General features: G+C 46.6%; 2 protein-coding genes across 3 annotated transcripts in view; both read left to right on the forward strand.

Moving 5' to 3' along the window:
• Positions 1-2,276: 2,276 nt before the first annotated feature.
• dcun1d3 (defective in cullin neddylation 1 domain containing 3) lies at positions 2,277-9,097 on the forward strand. Of its 2 annotated transcripts, XM_056297298.1 has the most exons (5): positions 2,277-2,900; positions 3,005-3,167; positions 4,491-4,576; positions 4,919-5,483; positions 6,915-9,097. In XM_056297298.1, the coding sequence occupies exons 4-5, from the start codon at positions 5,035-5,037 to the stop codon at positions 7,450-7,452; spliced, it is 987 nt and encodes a 328-aa protein (XP_056153273.1). In that variant the 5' UTR covers positions 2,277-2,900; positions 3,005-3,167; positions 4,491-4,576; positions 4,919-5,034; the 3' UTR covers positions 7,453-9,097. The 2 variants fall into 2 exon arrangements, with proteins under 2 accessions (XP_056153273.1, XP_056153272.1); XM_056297297.1 differs by lacking the exon at positions 3,005-3,167.
• A 548-nt stretch (positions 9,098-9,645) lies between these two features.
• LOC130127391 (katanin-interacting protein) overlaps positions 9,646-15,296 on the forward strand; it is a 35,143-nt gene continuing 29,492 nt past the window's right edge. Inside the window, exons 1-2 of the mRNA XM_056297021.1 lie at positions 9,646-10,474; positions 11,866-11,954. Coding sequence (XP_056152996.1) covers positions 10,463-10,474; positions 11,866-11,954 — 101 coding nt within the window. The 5' untranslated portion in view covers positions 9,646-10,462. The remainder of the gene's footprint in view (positions 10,475-11,865; positions 11,955-15,296) is intronic.

Raw genomic sequence — 15,296 nt, forward strand, 5'->3', positions numbered from 1 at the left:
AATAAAGGTTTCCCTTTTGTTTCTTCACTTTAAATTGTATCATTGAAGACGCACACACTTGGTCGCCATTTCTATAACTGAACTTTATTTGCAGGTCTCTGCACATACATACATACAGGCAGTAGCTGTATAGCGCCCCTACAGGCCACTATCGGTACATAAACCACCAAACAGGACAGGGACAGACTACAATGACAGCTAGGCCTGCAGAGAAAATCGCTGGTACCGACCCGTCCTCCATTCAGCACGTGTACACCCCCGGACTCGTGAACCGGGCAAACAACGTCACCGCAGACCCGTCACAACCTGTTCCGACTCCTCCCCTCTGGGAGGCGCTACAGAGCACTGTACCCCAAAACAACCGCAAATGAACGCTTGACACTGTCAAATGAATTCAACCTTTTTTTTGTACATACTGTACTGTACATTGTACGTATACGCATGTCTATCTGCCTCAGGCATGCAGATAAGTAACCTGCTAATATCTATTTTCAGCATTTCTGATATATTCTCTGCACCGTTGCATTTTATCGCCTCTTATTTCGCTTGCATAAGTCAACCCTCGTGTATATATCTGAAGATTGTTGTGTTGTTGTTCAGTGTCGGAAAGAGCCAGAAATCCTGAGTCAAATGCCATGCACGTGCACACCTGCATGGCCAATAAACACCCCATATCAGCCTACTTCCCGCTGACTCGCTCCGTTTGTGTATATCACCTCTTACCATTACTTCCCTGTACTATGGCAGACTCTCATTTGCGAACCCATTTCACACGATCGGTTCCCCGATCTTCTCCTGCACCCTAGTTACCTTTATCCGTGAACCCAGTTCACATTATTCTTACAACCGTAAGCCCTTCAGCTCACGCAACTCCTGTCCTTAGTACTGACCCGACGTTCCGCTTCGGTCGCCTGATGATGACGTGTACCGAAACTCGCTCGGAGAGGAACGTCGCGCCGAGCAACGACGCGTCGGTGAACCGCTGATGCCCCTGATTCCCCTCGCCGCTTTTTAATAATCGGTTCCCGGATTTACAGATCGGTTCCCCATCTTTGCCCTTGTAGAACCCGATAATGTAATAAATCCCCGACAATGTAATAAATCCCCCGATAATGTAATAAATCCCCCCCGATAATGTAATAAATCCCCCCCCGATAATGTAATAACCCCGATAATGTCATGAAAAAGGAACTTGAGGCCATTGAAAATTCAATAAAACCTGATAATGTAATTACTTCCTGATAATGTAATAAAGTGCATGTCCCCGATAATGTAATAAACTTTTTACCGATCGTGTAATAAAGTATTGCATTAACAGGAGGTTATTACATGATCAGGTTAGCCTTCATTTTGCAGGTCCTGATCATGTAATAATTCCCCAATATTGTAATAATGTAACAGCAGACCACCTATTAATGGGTCCAAGTGGTGATACTGTGTTGGCAACTCCAGCTCCAGAGCTCTAGCGCCACCAACAGGCCAAAGTTGGACATGCAAATGCACTTTATGACATTATCGGGAAGTTATTACATTATCAGGTTTTGTTGCGTTTTCAATGGACTCAAGGGCAGATTTTTATTACATTATCGGGAAGTTATTACATTATCAGGTTTTGCTGCGTTTTCAATGGACTCAGGGGCAGATTTTTACTACATTATCGGGAAGTTATTACATTATCAGGTTTTGTTGCGTTTTCAATGGACTCAAGGGCAGATTTTTACTACATTATCGGGAAGTTATTACATTGTCAGGTTTTGTTGCGTTTTCAATGGACTCAGGGGCAGATTTTTACTACATTATCGGGGGAAGTTATTACATTATCAGGTTTTGTTGCGTTTTCAATGGACTCAAGGGCAGATTTTTACTACATTATCGGGGGGGGGGAGTTATTACATTATCCGGTTTTGTTGCGTTTTTGATGGACTCAAGAGCAGATTTTTACTACATTATCGGGAAGTTATTACATCATCAGGTTTTATTGCTTTTTCAATGGACTCAAGGGCAGATTTTTACTACATTATCGGGGGGAGTTATTACATTATCAGGTTTTGTTGCGTTTTCAATGGACTCAAGGGCAGATTTTTATTACATTATCGGGGGATTTATTACATTATCAGGTTTTATTGCGTTTTCAATGGACTCCAGAGCAGATTTTTATTACATTACCGGGGATTTATTACATTATCGGGTTCTACATCCCTCCCTCTCTTCCGGTCACCCTTTAAATAGTTAAACCTCGACCCCCCCCCCCCTGTGATCAGTGGGCGTGTGCGCCGTTCCGCTGAGGTGTGTCGGTGTACCGTTTCTACCAATATGAAACCAGACCTCTGAAACGTTTAGGGTGTTTTGTTTTGTTGGGTTTTTAAATACGGCGATTCTGTTGCAGGACGTCGCCGGCGACCCCCCCCCAAAAAAAATGTAAACTGTAAATGGAAACAGCCTTCCTGTGCGCGTGCCGTCCATGGCGGGGTGCCGATCAGCTGCGAGCTGCGCGGGGAGGAAGTGATGCGGGACACATTCCCGTCATGTTCGCTCGGTGACCAGCAAGGGGGGGAAACACAAAGAAACTGGCCGTCTTTAAAACAAGGCATTCATATTTTAACAACCGGCGAAACTGCTCGCTGACGCGCAAGTCCTAAGGCGGCCGTCGGTAGACGATGGGATTTTCTAAAAAAAAGAAAAAAAGTGACGCAAACTCGCTCCTGCTGCCGATGAAGTTTCTGGCCAGCTAGCTAGCTAGCCGGCTAGCTAACGTTATAGCAACCCGAGCTAACGCGACGGGTTTGCCTCTCGTCGCCTGGGAGTTTTTGTGCGCTAGCTCGGCTAGCTATCAGCTACATAGTGGGGTTGGCATCATCACCGCGATGCGCACTCGATTCCCGCTAACATAATTTTAAAAGGTGAGTTTTTTTCATTTAAATATAAGTGATTTTATGGTTTGTTCAATCGAAAGACCTGCACCGGCTAACTTCTCCGATGGGCTAACTTGCTGGGCTGACGGCAGTTAAGCTAGCTAGCTAGCGTTAGCAACCCGAGCTAACGGGACGGGTTTGCCTCTCGTCGCCTGGGAGTTTTTGTGCGCTAGCTCGGCTAGCTATCAGCTACATAGTGGGGTTGGCATCATCACCGGGATGCGCACTCGATTCCCGATAACATAATTTTAAAAGGTGAGTTTTTTTCTAACTTAAATATAACTGATTTTATTTGTTTGTTCAATCGAAAGACCTGCAGCGGCTAACTTCTCCGATGGGCTAACTTGCTGGGCTGACGGCAGTTAAGCTAGCTAGCGTTAGCAACCCGAGCTAACGCGACGAGTTTGCCTCTCGTAGCCTGGGGTTTTTGTGCGCTAGCTCGGCTAGCTATCAGCTACATAGTGGGGTTGGCATTATCACCGGGATGCGCACTCGATTCCCGATAACATAACTTTAAAAGGTGAGTCCCCCCCCCCCACTTATTTTATAGTTTGTTCAATCGAAAGACCTGCACCGGCTAACTTCTCCGATGGGCTAACTGGCTGGGCTGACGGCAGTTAAGCTAGCTAGCGTTAGCTAAACGGCCCCGGCGGCGGTGATGCGTCTACTATAGGTTTGTTCAACGTTATGATAAAGTAAGGTCGACCCCCCCCCTCTCCCCTCCAGCAGGTCGCCGCTATTCATAACTTTGAGGGGTGGGTGTGTACGGAGCAACTTGCCATTGCCACCTAACCTAAGTCGGCTGACGCTATGCTAACGTTAGCTTGCCAGGTTGCGATGTAACGCTGAGCTATAACGTTACATTTGCTCTTCGTATTCCTCTGCATTTTTAATGCCAGTTGTTCGTGTTCTGTTCGGCTGCCCGGTAGTGAAAGTGGCTCTTTGCTAATGTAAAACAGCCACCGACACGCCGGTGCCTGGGTGACCCAACCATCTAGAAACGGTTAACATGTAGGATCCCGAATTAGAGTGGAAAGCCAGGCCTCTTCCACTGGAACTGGTTTGCCCGGGCATGTCCCGTCTGCTGAGCAGTGGGAAGTGGAACCGTAAAGGGAAGTTAACGACGGTTCGGACGCGTTCGACCAGCAGTGACTCCATCACAAGGATCGATAAATGCGATGCGTGTAGAGTGAAGTTAAGGATAGTCGCCAAATTAATGTTTCACCAGTTAAAACAAGCCCACGAGTTCTTCAACTGCGATAATCATAGCTGAGGAATGACAAGATTTGGTTCCCTGTTAACATACTGAAGATAATCAGATTTGCAGCCGTGGTTATGTAGATTGTGGGGGTGTGGGTGGGGGGTGGGGGGGCACAACAGTTGTTGCCAAATGAGGAAAAATGTCTAGTTCGTAGCTGGTAAGGTGCAGTATATCTTGGACTAAACCAAACTGCTTTGTTTTTTGTCAAATGAAAAATGTATGATAAGCCTGCAAAAGCAGACCCACGGGAGTCGGGTAGACACTGGCTATCATATTCTGCTTATGGTGACAAGATGATGTGGTTGTTTATTTTTCAGTTTTGCGAATGTCAAGGTCGCCACAATGGAGTAGAATTAGATGACACTCTCATCTAGAGTGGCCAGTGCCGTCAGAGGAACTGTCTGTGAGTAACTACTTGCCTGCCGATTTATTGATTTTTGGTCATTCACCTTGTATAGGAATTTTAAGATTACGTGTACCGATGTTACAGCTGGATCAGCAATTCAAATTCACCTTGAATAGGAATTTTAAGATTACTTGTACTGATGTTACTGCTGGATCAGCAATTCAAAATGTCTTGGCTATGAAGTTTTTTGGCGAAGTCAGCACATGCTTGCTCACCATCTACTCAGCAAATGGCTTGTTACCCTTTTGATCTTGAAGAGCACTAAATCAACAGTGCGGGAGCTACACTCTGAATCTAAGTAATGTCTTTTGGTTTGTGTTTTTACTTTCTTCGCTTTAGGGTCCAAGGGTATGTTGAGACATCTCACAGGGCCAGCACAGAGGCATCCAGGTGGTGCAGACGGGCCCTGAAGGAGGAGAGGAAAGCCAGCAGAGGGACCAGAGAGAGCAAGAGACATGGGCCAGTGTGTCACCAAGTGTAAAAATCCAACGTCTTCGCTTGGAAGCAAGAGTGGTGACAAGGAGAGTGGCTCCAAGTCCCACCACAAGAAAGGCGGCGGTGCTGGTGGCGGGGGAGGGCACAAGGAAGAGACGAGCACACTGTGCAGCAAAGCTCCCAGTGAATTGTCCAATGGCACCAAGGCCATTGAGGTTAGCGTGGAGACTCCTATCATCCCTGCGGCAATGGGGGACCCATGTAAGGAGGAGCGTTTGGCAGACGGAGAAAAGCTGTCCCTGCTGCACATTGAGGAGCTCTTCTGTTGCTACAAGGATGAGCAGGAGGATGCCATCTTGGAAGAGGGCATGGAGAGGTTCTGTAATGACCTGCGTGTGGACCCTGCTGAATTCCGTGTGCTTGTGCTTGCCTGGAAGTTCCAGGCGGCCACCATGTGCAAGTTTACGAGGTAAGAAGGAGTTGGGGCAGAGAGAGACAGTGTGACAACCTCATCTTATTGACAATGAAAGTGCAATGGCTCCATAGACTGATTTTAACAGTGCCAAAATGGGCAGGACACCCACTCACTAATATTGATTCAGAAGGATGCCTGGCTTGGTGCCCGTCTGCCCCCTCTGGCCAAGTTCTAAAGATGGCCACTGCCGTTTATCCCTGTAGCATGTGTCTTCTTAGCCTGCTGCCTGTCACTATGCAGCAGCCCATCCAGCCCACCACACCCAGTTTCCTCAGCTGTTTCGACAAAGCTCAGAGCCACTCACACATTTGTCTGCTGACAGGTAGGGGGCAGATAGGAGAATGTATTGGTCTCTGACACTGCGTTGTAGGTCATAGATGAATAGGGGCCACCTGCTGGCCTGGTCATTTATCATCCTCATGACGTTTTACTCAGCAATTTTCGACCCACAGCTTTGTACAACAACCACACTCTGGTCGGGAACAGGTTTCATTGTCAACTGGTGCTTACTAAAGCTGTTTATATTGCATCTGATTTTTAAACATTCCCAGTGCAGTAGAGGTTGGATACCAGTGCATATCTGCAGTAGTCAGGGCCTGTCACACCATAGTAATTGTAGAGTTTGTCAAAATAACGTTGACCAGCTGTGGCTGAACTGTTATTTCTCAGGGAATCTTCCGGCTGTAAGGAGCATGAGCAGGCTACTTTCTTTGTCCAATTGCAGTTTTTGTATAACTTCTGCACTTAATTAAATTGCTGTTTTTTAATGCTGATGCACTTACCTGACTTGCAGTTTGTGTTATGTGGCTCTTACACTTAGATTATTTTGTTAAGTAAGGATATTTGTGACTGCTGAAAGTGTTCCATGTGGACTCTGGTGTGCACCAAACTAGTCCCAAACAGTTTAGCAAAATTCTTTTCACATCTGATGCGACCCTACATTTTGGGCAAAGTACAAAACAAATGAAAGACATGGTGACATGATACAATGCACTTTGGGTTAGTGATGGGATGTACTACTTCACAGCTCATGATCACATCAACAGTCACAATCATGTTGATTGGCCATGCAGGTTTACGCTACATGGAATTTGACTCCGGTACTTAACAGTGTACTTAACATAGAATAACAACACAACAGTCGTCAGATATATACACACGGATTGACTTATACCATGACTTAAACAATATGAAATGATATAAAACAAACCAGACCCAATACAATGTAACAACACAGTGGACACATTTTGGATGTTTTAAAGAGAATTAATTGTATGTGAAAATGCTCTTTGAAAGCAATGGGATGTTTCACTGATGGCTTGTTTTAAAGAGCAGGTAATGCTACTGGCCCTGATTTGCCACAGTGGAACGGTTACCAGTTCTTCTGTTTCTAATGTCCTGATGTGCTTTTCCCCATGTTTGCAGGAAAGAATTTGTGGAGGGCTGCAGGGCTATCCAGGCGGACAGCCTCGAGGGAATATGCTCACGCTTCCCCTGCATGCTGCTGGAGGCCCAGGGTGAGGAGAGCTTCAAGGACTTGTACCGCTTCACCTTCCAGTTCGGCCTGGATGCTGAGGAGGGCCAGCGCTCACTGCAACGTGACATTGCCATCGCCCTGTGGCGCCTGGTCTTCACTCAGGACATGCCAGCCATCCTGGATCGCTGGCTGGACTTTCTTGCGGAAAACCCGTCAGGTGTGCGGGGCATCTCACGGGACACATGGAACATGTTCCTCAACTTCACGCAGGCCATTGGGCCCGACCTGAGCAACTACAGTGAGGACGAGGCCTGGCCGAGCCTCTTTGACACCTTTGTGGAGTGGGAGATGGAGCGCAGGAAACGGGAGGAGGAGGAGCAACAGGATGTGAAGGAGGAGAGATGTATTGAGACTGAAAGTTCTCCCACTACAGACAGAATGGAAACAGAGGGAAGCCGCGGCTCACAGACTTGGGGGGGGCACTGACTACACGACAAGAACTTAATGGGGAAATGCGGGGGGGGGTCTGGAGAAGACAGGATATGTTCTATAAGTGAACTTTACATCTGTGAACCGTTGGATGGATATTAGTATTACCATTACCACTCTTCATTTCTCACTTTCTCTGCCTTTCCCACTCCTCTGTCACCCCCCCCCCTGCTGAGTGGGATTCTCTCTTTACAATGTTGCTTTCTGGTTTTTGAAAGGGCTCGAAGAACTGTTATATTTTAAGCAATCTATTTAAGTTATTATTTTACTTTTTTGTTTATCTTTCGCTCCTGCAAGATGTGTTTTTAGCAATTGGAAGCGTGGTCCATTTTAATTCTTCAGCCACCCATCATAACCCCTACAGAGTTTGTTCGGTAACAACTTTTAAAATAATGGATAACAGGCAACAGGAAGCCATACCTTTTATTATGAACCATGTTTGATGGCTCATTTTGACCTGGTAGCACCAGTGACATGACCTTTTGCCCATGGAAATAGGCTTGCTTATTCAAATTGCTCAAAGAAGGGAATTTAGGACACACTGTCCTGTAATTAATTCTATCAACACACAAGTATTATCCTCTGGGTGGGGGTGGGGGTCAAGGTTAGTGAAATCAACTTTAATTTGGTACTAATCTATTCAGAATGTGACACATAAACAGTGTCCCATGAACACATACTGGAGAATATTCTGTATTCTGTTGTCTAGAGAGCTGTTGACCTGCAGTTATATGGCAGACAATGAAATGCTCAAGATCTTCTTGTCAGGGAATATAATCTTTGAAAGTGCATATGATACAGATGTTACATCTGAGTGTTTTTCAATCCTCAAAGTTAAAATATACATGAAATTTCAAGTTGATTTCTTTGAAAACTGCCCCACTTTTGCCTTTGTATGGAGTGTTGATTGAGTGCTGTATGTAGTGCTGAAGAAATCCGTGTGTGTGTTTGATGGTATGTCAAGACAGCTAGGGTTGTGTTCCATTTCCGCCTTTAGCGCCTGTCCTTCTGCCGCTAGCAGACCTCCATGATGCGTGTGAGTGTAAACAGTATGACCACGCTGGCTTTTTCTATGCTGGCTAAGTTGATTTCACCTATCCAGTTCTCACTGGAGATGGCAGACGGGCAAGAGCTAGGTCCCGGTCATTTCTAGACATTAGACAGCTTGCACCTTGGCTACATTCAAGACGGCTAATGTCAAGACTTATATTGTTTTCCTTCAACAGTTTGAAAATGAAATGTCCCTCACCTCTTTCAGCAAATACACAATAGTATTGTCAGCACTTAATAAATACGTCCTCTCATTGGCAGTAATGAAATGCACAAAAGCCAGTGGTCTGCCAAGTGGCCATACTTTTAACGCTTTGCAGAGAATGATGTCAGCAACGTTATTTTAATTTTAACGGTTTGAAAATCGTTGAATGATCTTAAACATAGCCTACGGTGTTTTGGGAAAAGTGAGTCGTTGACCTGGTCTACGGGCTCATTTGAAAGTCGGTAACTGGGTCCGGTGTGGTAAGGGGGTGCCCATAACCAGGTCTCGTGAGGTTTACATTTTCAGTGGTTTGATTTCAGACCCCTTTTGTCCTTTTTTATATAAAATGCATTGATTTATAATTAATAAAACAGTGTTGAACTTTTGACAGTGGACCATGAAATACTTTGTTTTTTTTTGTTTTTTGTTTTGTTTTGCTCAAACATCCTCGGGGTCATCAGAGTATAATTATGACATTGATTACACTAATTCACCGGCCGATTTTACACCATCTGCAGTGTTTCTCAACCCAGTCCTCAAGGACCCCCTATCCTGCATATTTTCTTTGCAACCCTGAATAGGTACCTGTTTGTAGTTATTCAACCAATCAGCAATGAATCTTGTCAGCCGTTGCACACCTTGCATAATTAAGTGCTGCGAGATGATTGGTCGAGTAAGCACGAGCAGGGCTACCTATGCAGGGTTACAATGAACATCTTCAGGATAGGGGGGCTCCTTGAGGACTGGGTTGAGAAACACTGACAGGGTTTGTGGTGTAACGTTTCCCATTTCCGTTTGTCATTTCATTTGACGCTGGGATCTAGGAGGCGTGTCCCTATACTGGTCCGGCTCGCCCATTGGTGGATATCTTTCCTGGTAACCAACAGTAACAACGGCACACGGGGCGCGCAAAGAAACGGTACGGCGAACAAAACTCGACGACCGAAACGGAAGGGCTTATCGTTATAACCCCCCCCCCCCGGGGCCGTAAAGTTTCTCGCCGCAGAAACCGAAGTACCGCGTTGAAAGTGACGGCGAGGGGAAACCAGCAGAAACTCGGCTCGCCGGATGTCGCGTTAGCCGGCTAGGCTAACGTTAGCGTGCTAGTTAGCGCCGAACTGAGAGCGCGAGGTTGACGAGTCAACCGTGTTAGCTAGTTTTAACCGTTAGCCTTTCTGCTAACGATGTGAAAGATGGACCGTTCCCCTCTCTCTCTCGGCGGCAGCCCCGCTTTGACGATGCAGCACACGTATTTCCAAATGTGACACGGGTGGGGAACGGAACGCGAGCTCGTAACGCCGAGCTGCGGCTTTGCGACGGTGGTGGAGCCGCTGGGCGCGTCAGCTAGACGTGACGGTTTACGGTAGTGGAGTGACGGTTTACGGTAGCGGGGTAACCCTTTGCTCGACTGCACGGCGCGGTCTTCGCCTCATTTCAGCCAAACGCCCCGCTTTTCAAACAGCCCGCGTCCTGGCCTGCGGGTCGCCGAGGTTGCTCACGCCGGACGCGCAAGGGGGTCTCTTTGCGGGCCGGGCACGATGAGAAACACGCCGCATTAAAGCTGTGTGTGTGTGTGTGTGTGTGTGTGTATGTGTTTGTTGTCACATGTGACAGGTGATCGATAACCCTCGTGGTTCTGAAACATATGCATCTGCAACGGTGAACGGGAAACGAGCCAGCATGGGAGAACGGCTGACCTTCCGCACGCCGTGTGCCAGAGTTACGTGAGCGTCACCCTTCCTCCCCCCGGCGATGGATAACGAGGTACGGGGCTTCTATGTACGGGTCGGCTGCTTCACGAGTTGAATTGATTCCCCCCATCGCGCGGGTATCGGTTCTGTGGCGTAGCTCACGCTCTGGTTGCAACCGCGCATGCCGTATTTAACAGTGTTTCTCAACCCAGTCCTCAAGGACCCCCTATCCTGCAGATTTCCATTGTAACCCTGCATAGGTAGCCCTGCATAGGTAGCCCTGCATAGGTAGCCCTGCATAGGTAGCCCTGCATAGGTAGCCCTGCATAGGTAGCCCTGCATAGGTAGCCCTGCATAGGTAGCCCTGCATAGGTAGCCCTGCATAGGTAGCCCTGCATGTACTTACTCGACCAATCATCTCGCAGCACTTAATTATGCAAGGTGTGCAACGTCTGACAAACTTCATTGCTGATTGGTTGAATAACTACAAACAGGTACCTATTCAGGGTTGCAAAGAAAACATGCAGGATAGGGGGGGGTCCTTGAGGACTGGGTTGAGAAACACTGCATGGGGGTTCGGCTGTCACTGCATATTTTTTCTGCCCTCTTTCGGTAATCGACCTCCTTGTTTTCTCTTGAACTTTTCTTGCTGCTGTTGGTCAGAGATGCGGCAGCCCTGTTGGCTGGTAAAGACAAAGTAAGAACGCTGGTGGTTTCTCCATCCCTCTTGCATGATGCGCTCATCTTCTTAATTCAGAAAGCCATGAGCTGCTGGTGAACCGGCTTGTCAGATCATGGATGCGTCTTCTAAGCCTCACTCATACACGCTTCACCACAGACTGCAGGTCAAGGCCCGGTTCCTTTTTCTTTTTTTTTAGATTGAATCAGACAGACATCTGAGATTTCTAGTCCTGCCAAGGAAACTGGTTGCGCTGGCACCCCGGAGCACATAGTGCAAACCAGCGCAAAGAATAGCTTGAGTTATTGCCTATAATTAACCCAAACTCTGGAAGAACAATGGGTGCACGAAGTGCGTGCTGAAACTGCAGGGCTGAACACATCTGTTTTATTTTGTCTTCCAAAGCTACCATTAAGGAATGCGCTGTTAAGATTATCCGAGCACAAATAGTCAGATGTATGTTTGTTACCTCCTGCTTACTGTGGCATTTTTGAAGGCTGTTTTGCATTACTGACATCTGCCATTTACCATAAGACCAATGCAAGACTCCATAAATGCAAGATGCTGACTGTATTGTGTTCTGTATTGTCTGAGTGAATATGAATGTGGTATGGTGTACAGTGTTTTGTGACGTGGTCTGCTGCTGAAACTGCTGACCTCTCTCTCTCTCTCTCTCTCTCTCTCTCTCTCTCTCTCTCTCTCTCCCCCCCTTCTCCTTCTCCCACTCCCCTCCGTCCCTGTGTGTGTGTGTGTGTGTGTGTGCAAATGTGTTTCTGTGCTTGAAGAAGGGCCAGAGGTGTCAAGGAGGGAACCTTGCCTCAGCTGTGGAAGAGTCTCTGGATGAATATTTAATTGCTCTCCAGCAGAAAAACAGGTGAGGTGTGAGGGTGTTTGGTGTGAGGCAGATTGGGTTTCCACAGAGAAGAAACTGCATACTAATCAGGGCTCCAGACTGACTTTTGCACTGGTAGCACTGGTGTGACCAACTGAGAAAGTTAAAAAAAAGTTGAGTCGGTTCATCTTGACACGTTTATTGCGAGAAATGTTTCATCACTTATCTAAGTGACCTCTTCAGTTTCAACTGACTGCAGGTATCCCCACCCTTATAAACAATCCATCCATCCATTATCCAAACCGCTTATCCTGCTCTCAGGGTCGCGGGGATGCTGGAGCCTATCCCAGCAGTCATTGGGCGGCTACAGTTGCATAACGACTGAAACCAACAATCAGTTTCTTATGCAAATATGGGCGTGACCATAACTAGAGTTTGTTTCAATGGCCATGTGAACTATTCACAGAGGATTTGGGAATGTTTGCAATCACAGATAATCACAGTAAGATGGTGACAGATATACTCTTAGCCCTCCCCCCCGGTTCAGGGATGGTCATTCCCTCTTAAGATGGCCTCTTTGACTCCCCATTCAAACCAGCGTTCCTCCCTATCAAGGATGTGCACATCCTCATCCTTGAAAGGGTGGCCACTGGCCTGTAGATGGTGTAGACTGTGGAGTCCTGGCCTGATGCATTAGCTCTCCTGTGTTGTGCCATCCTCTTGGCCAGCGTCTGTTTGGTTTCCCTGATGTGTAAGTCACGGCAATCCTCCTGGCACTTAACAGTGTACACTATATTGCTCTGTTTGTGCCGGGAGATCCAATCCTTGGGGTGGACCAATTTTTGGTGCAGCGTGTTTTGGGGTTTGAAAGCAACCGAGATGCGGTGTTTGGAAAATACGCGTTTCAACTGTTCCAACACTCCCGCCACATACGGAATCACCACTGGTTTACGCTTAGGCAGCTGTTGTTCTCCTCTCTTCGATCAGCTGGTGCACTGTTTGGGCGTCTTCCCGGCTTTGACAAAAGCCCCATTAGGATAACCACACTTAACCAGGGCCTGTTTAATGTGGGATTTCTTCACTTCCCCGGCGGCTGTGTCGGTGGGGACAGTGTCAGCTCAGTGGTACAGCGTCCTGATGACTCCTAGTTTTTGCTCCAGTGGCTGATGAGAGTGAAACCTTAAGTACTGATCAGTATGTTTGGTTTATGGTAAACATCAAAAATCAAATGTCCCCCATCGGCAATTGCAATTTCACAGTCTAAGAAGGCTAACCTGCCATTTTTCATGTCCTCCTGGTTGTCCAGAGTTAATGTGGTTGGTGAAATGTGGTATGTCCTGAGATTTAAATTTAACTCAGGTGTCCACAAATCTGAACCAGATTTGTGGTGGTGTCCCTGGATAGGACATCAGATCCCTCTTTTCTACTTCCTCCATATACAAGTTGGCCACTACAGGTGAAACGTGGGAACCCATAGCACTCCCATGCTTCTGCTGATAATACTGCCCCCTGTATGTGAAGTATGTGGACTGAAAACACAGCTTCAGGAGCAGACACACTTGGTGTGTCTGCTAAGGGTGGTCTTGTTGTTTCGTAATTTCATACACACTACCTTCTCCCTTCTCTGCTTCATCAACAGGAAAACAAGTGATGAGATTTAACATCATAAGAGAGCATTGTTTCATCCCCCTCCATAATGATGTCCCTCACCTTATCCACAAAATCTGTAGTATTCTGTCGTCATCTTACAATGCTGTGAAAACGCTTCGAACATTCCCAAATCCTCTGTGAATGGTACGCATGGCCATTGAAACTAGTTAATGGTCATGCTTATTTGCATATGAAACTGATCGTTGGTTTCGGTCATTATGCAAATGATTGTTTATCGGTCACCTAGATGAGTGATGAAACGTTTCCCTCAATATTGTATCCAGATGAACTGATTCACCTTTCCTTGATTTTCTTACCTGGATTATTGAGCATGGATCAAGACAATTAAGAAGTTGGTCGCACCAGCACATGATTTGGTCACACCTTTTTTCTTTTTTCTTTTTTTCATCATGGTATTAAACAACGACCTTGCATGCTGATGAATAGTTGTCTTAATCTGCACAGTGTGGGGATTGCTAGCCTGTATGCCGTCCTGCCAGCAATTTTTTTACTTTAATTTAACATGAATTCAATAAAAGCCTCAGCCAATCTCCACGCCCCGGCGGCGGAACAGCGGGAGCGTTGCCACTCGCACGAATGCGTCCACGTGACATTTTGGTTGCAGTCTGGAGCCATGCTAATAGATGGTTTTGATTGGCTCATTAGTACTGTGAGATGAAAACAAATTGGGTGAAATGCTTCTGAGTGGGAAATGTTTGGAAGTTTGACGTGCTTGCAATTACTGATGTTCCCAAATCCTATATATCTGTAGAAATATGGGTAATTCTGTGCTCGGGGTGGGACGATATGAAAAAGTAATGTCACGATTACCCTGGCCAAAAATAATTGCGATTCATGATATTATCCTGATAAGCATCAGACTATGCTTAAAACTCTTAAAATGGCAGTAAAACATATTGGAATCACTTTTAACAGATGGGACACAAGTTTTTCTTAGTGAGCATCCTTTTCAGCGAAAAACGAACAAGGGCAGATTCAGCCCTTGACCACATACACGGATATTTTTCTTGACAGATATTTTCCCTCTCCGTCTTAAAAAAGCTGACTTTTTAGTGACCCAAGATGCCATCTGCATGTGGAAGAGAGGCCAAAATGTAGAGGAAAATGTTCGTTTTGCAAAAAATGAGTGTGGATGCTCTTGCCAACACCCAGCAGATGATCACAGTGACGACTTCCTCTCCTATGGCCAGCAAAACCTCCTCCGCTGTCACACTGCCCCCAGCAGGGCTATCCAAGTCCCATGATGGATGGACGGAGGTGGCGTCTTGGAGGACGCCGTTCCTCCACAAAACAACCAGCAAAAACAACGGCAGAACAGTTACCAGTCACCCAACAAACAGAACAAACCTGATCATGCAGAAATGACAGATGGGAAATAAATCTCCGAAGGTAGAAACAGAGTACAGTCCAAATTCGGCGCCAAACACTCACTCACGATCACCTCGGCTCACCTGGAACGCTCAGTAAACAGTGCAGCGAGCGAGAGAGAGAGCATTTTCAAGTCACTCGTGAGGATATTCCCAATTATCCCCATTTACGATAATCCCGATAATAGAAATTCACCACAATCAACTTTTCGTGAGTGTTTTTTTTACGGGGGGGGGGTTGTCATCCCAATTGCATTTGTCCAATTACCCCACTCTTCTGAGCCACCCCGGTCGCTGCTCCACCCCCTCTGCCGACCCAGGGAGGGCTGCAGACTACCACATTTCT

This window comes from Lampris incognitus, chromosome 17 (assembly GCF_029633865.1).
Source record: "Lampris incognitus isolate fLamInc1 chromosome 17, fLamInc1.hap2, whole genome shotgun sequence".
In the NCBI taxonomy this organism is placed as follows: domain Eukaryota; kingdom Metazoa; phylum Chordata; class Actinopteri; order Lampriformes; family Lampridae; genus Lampris; species Lampris incognitus.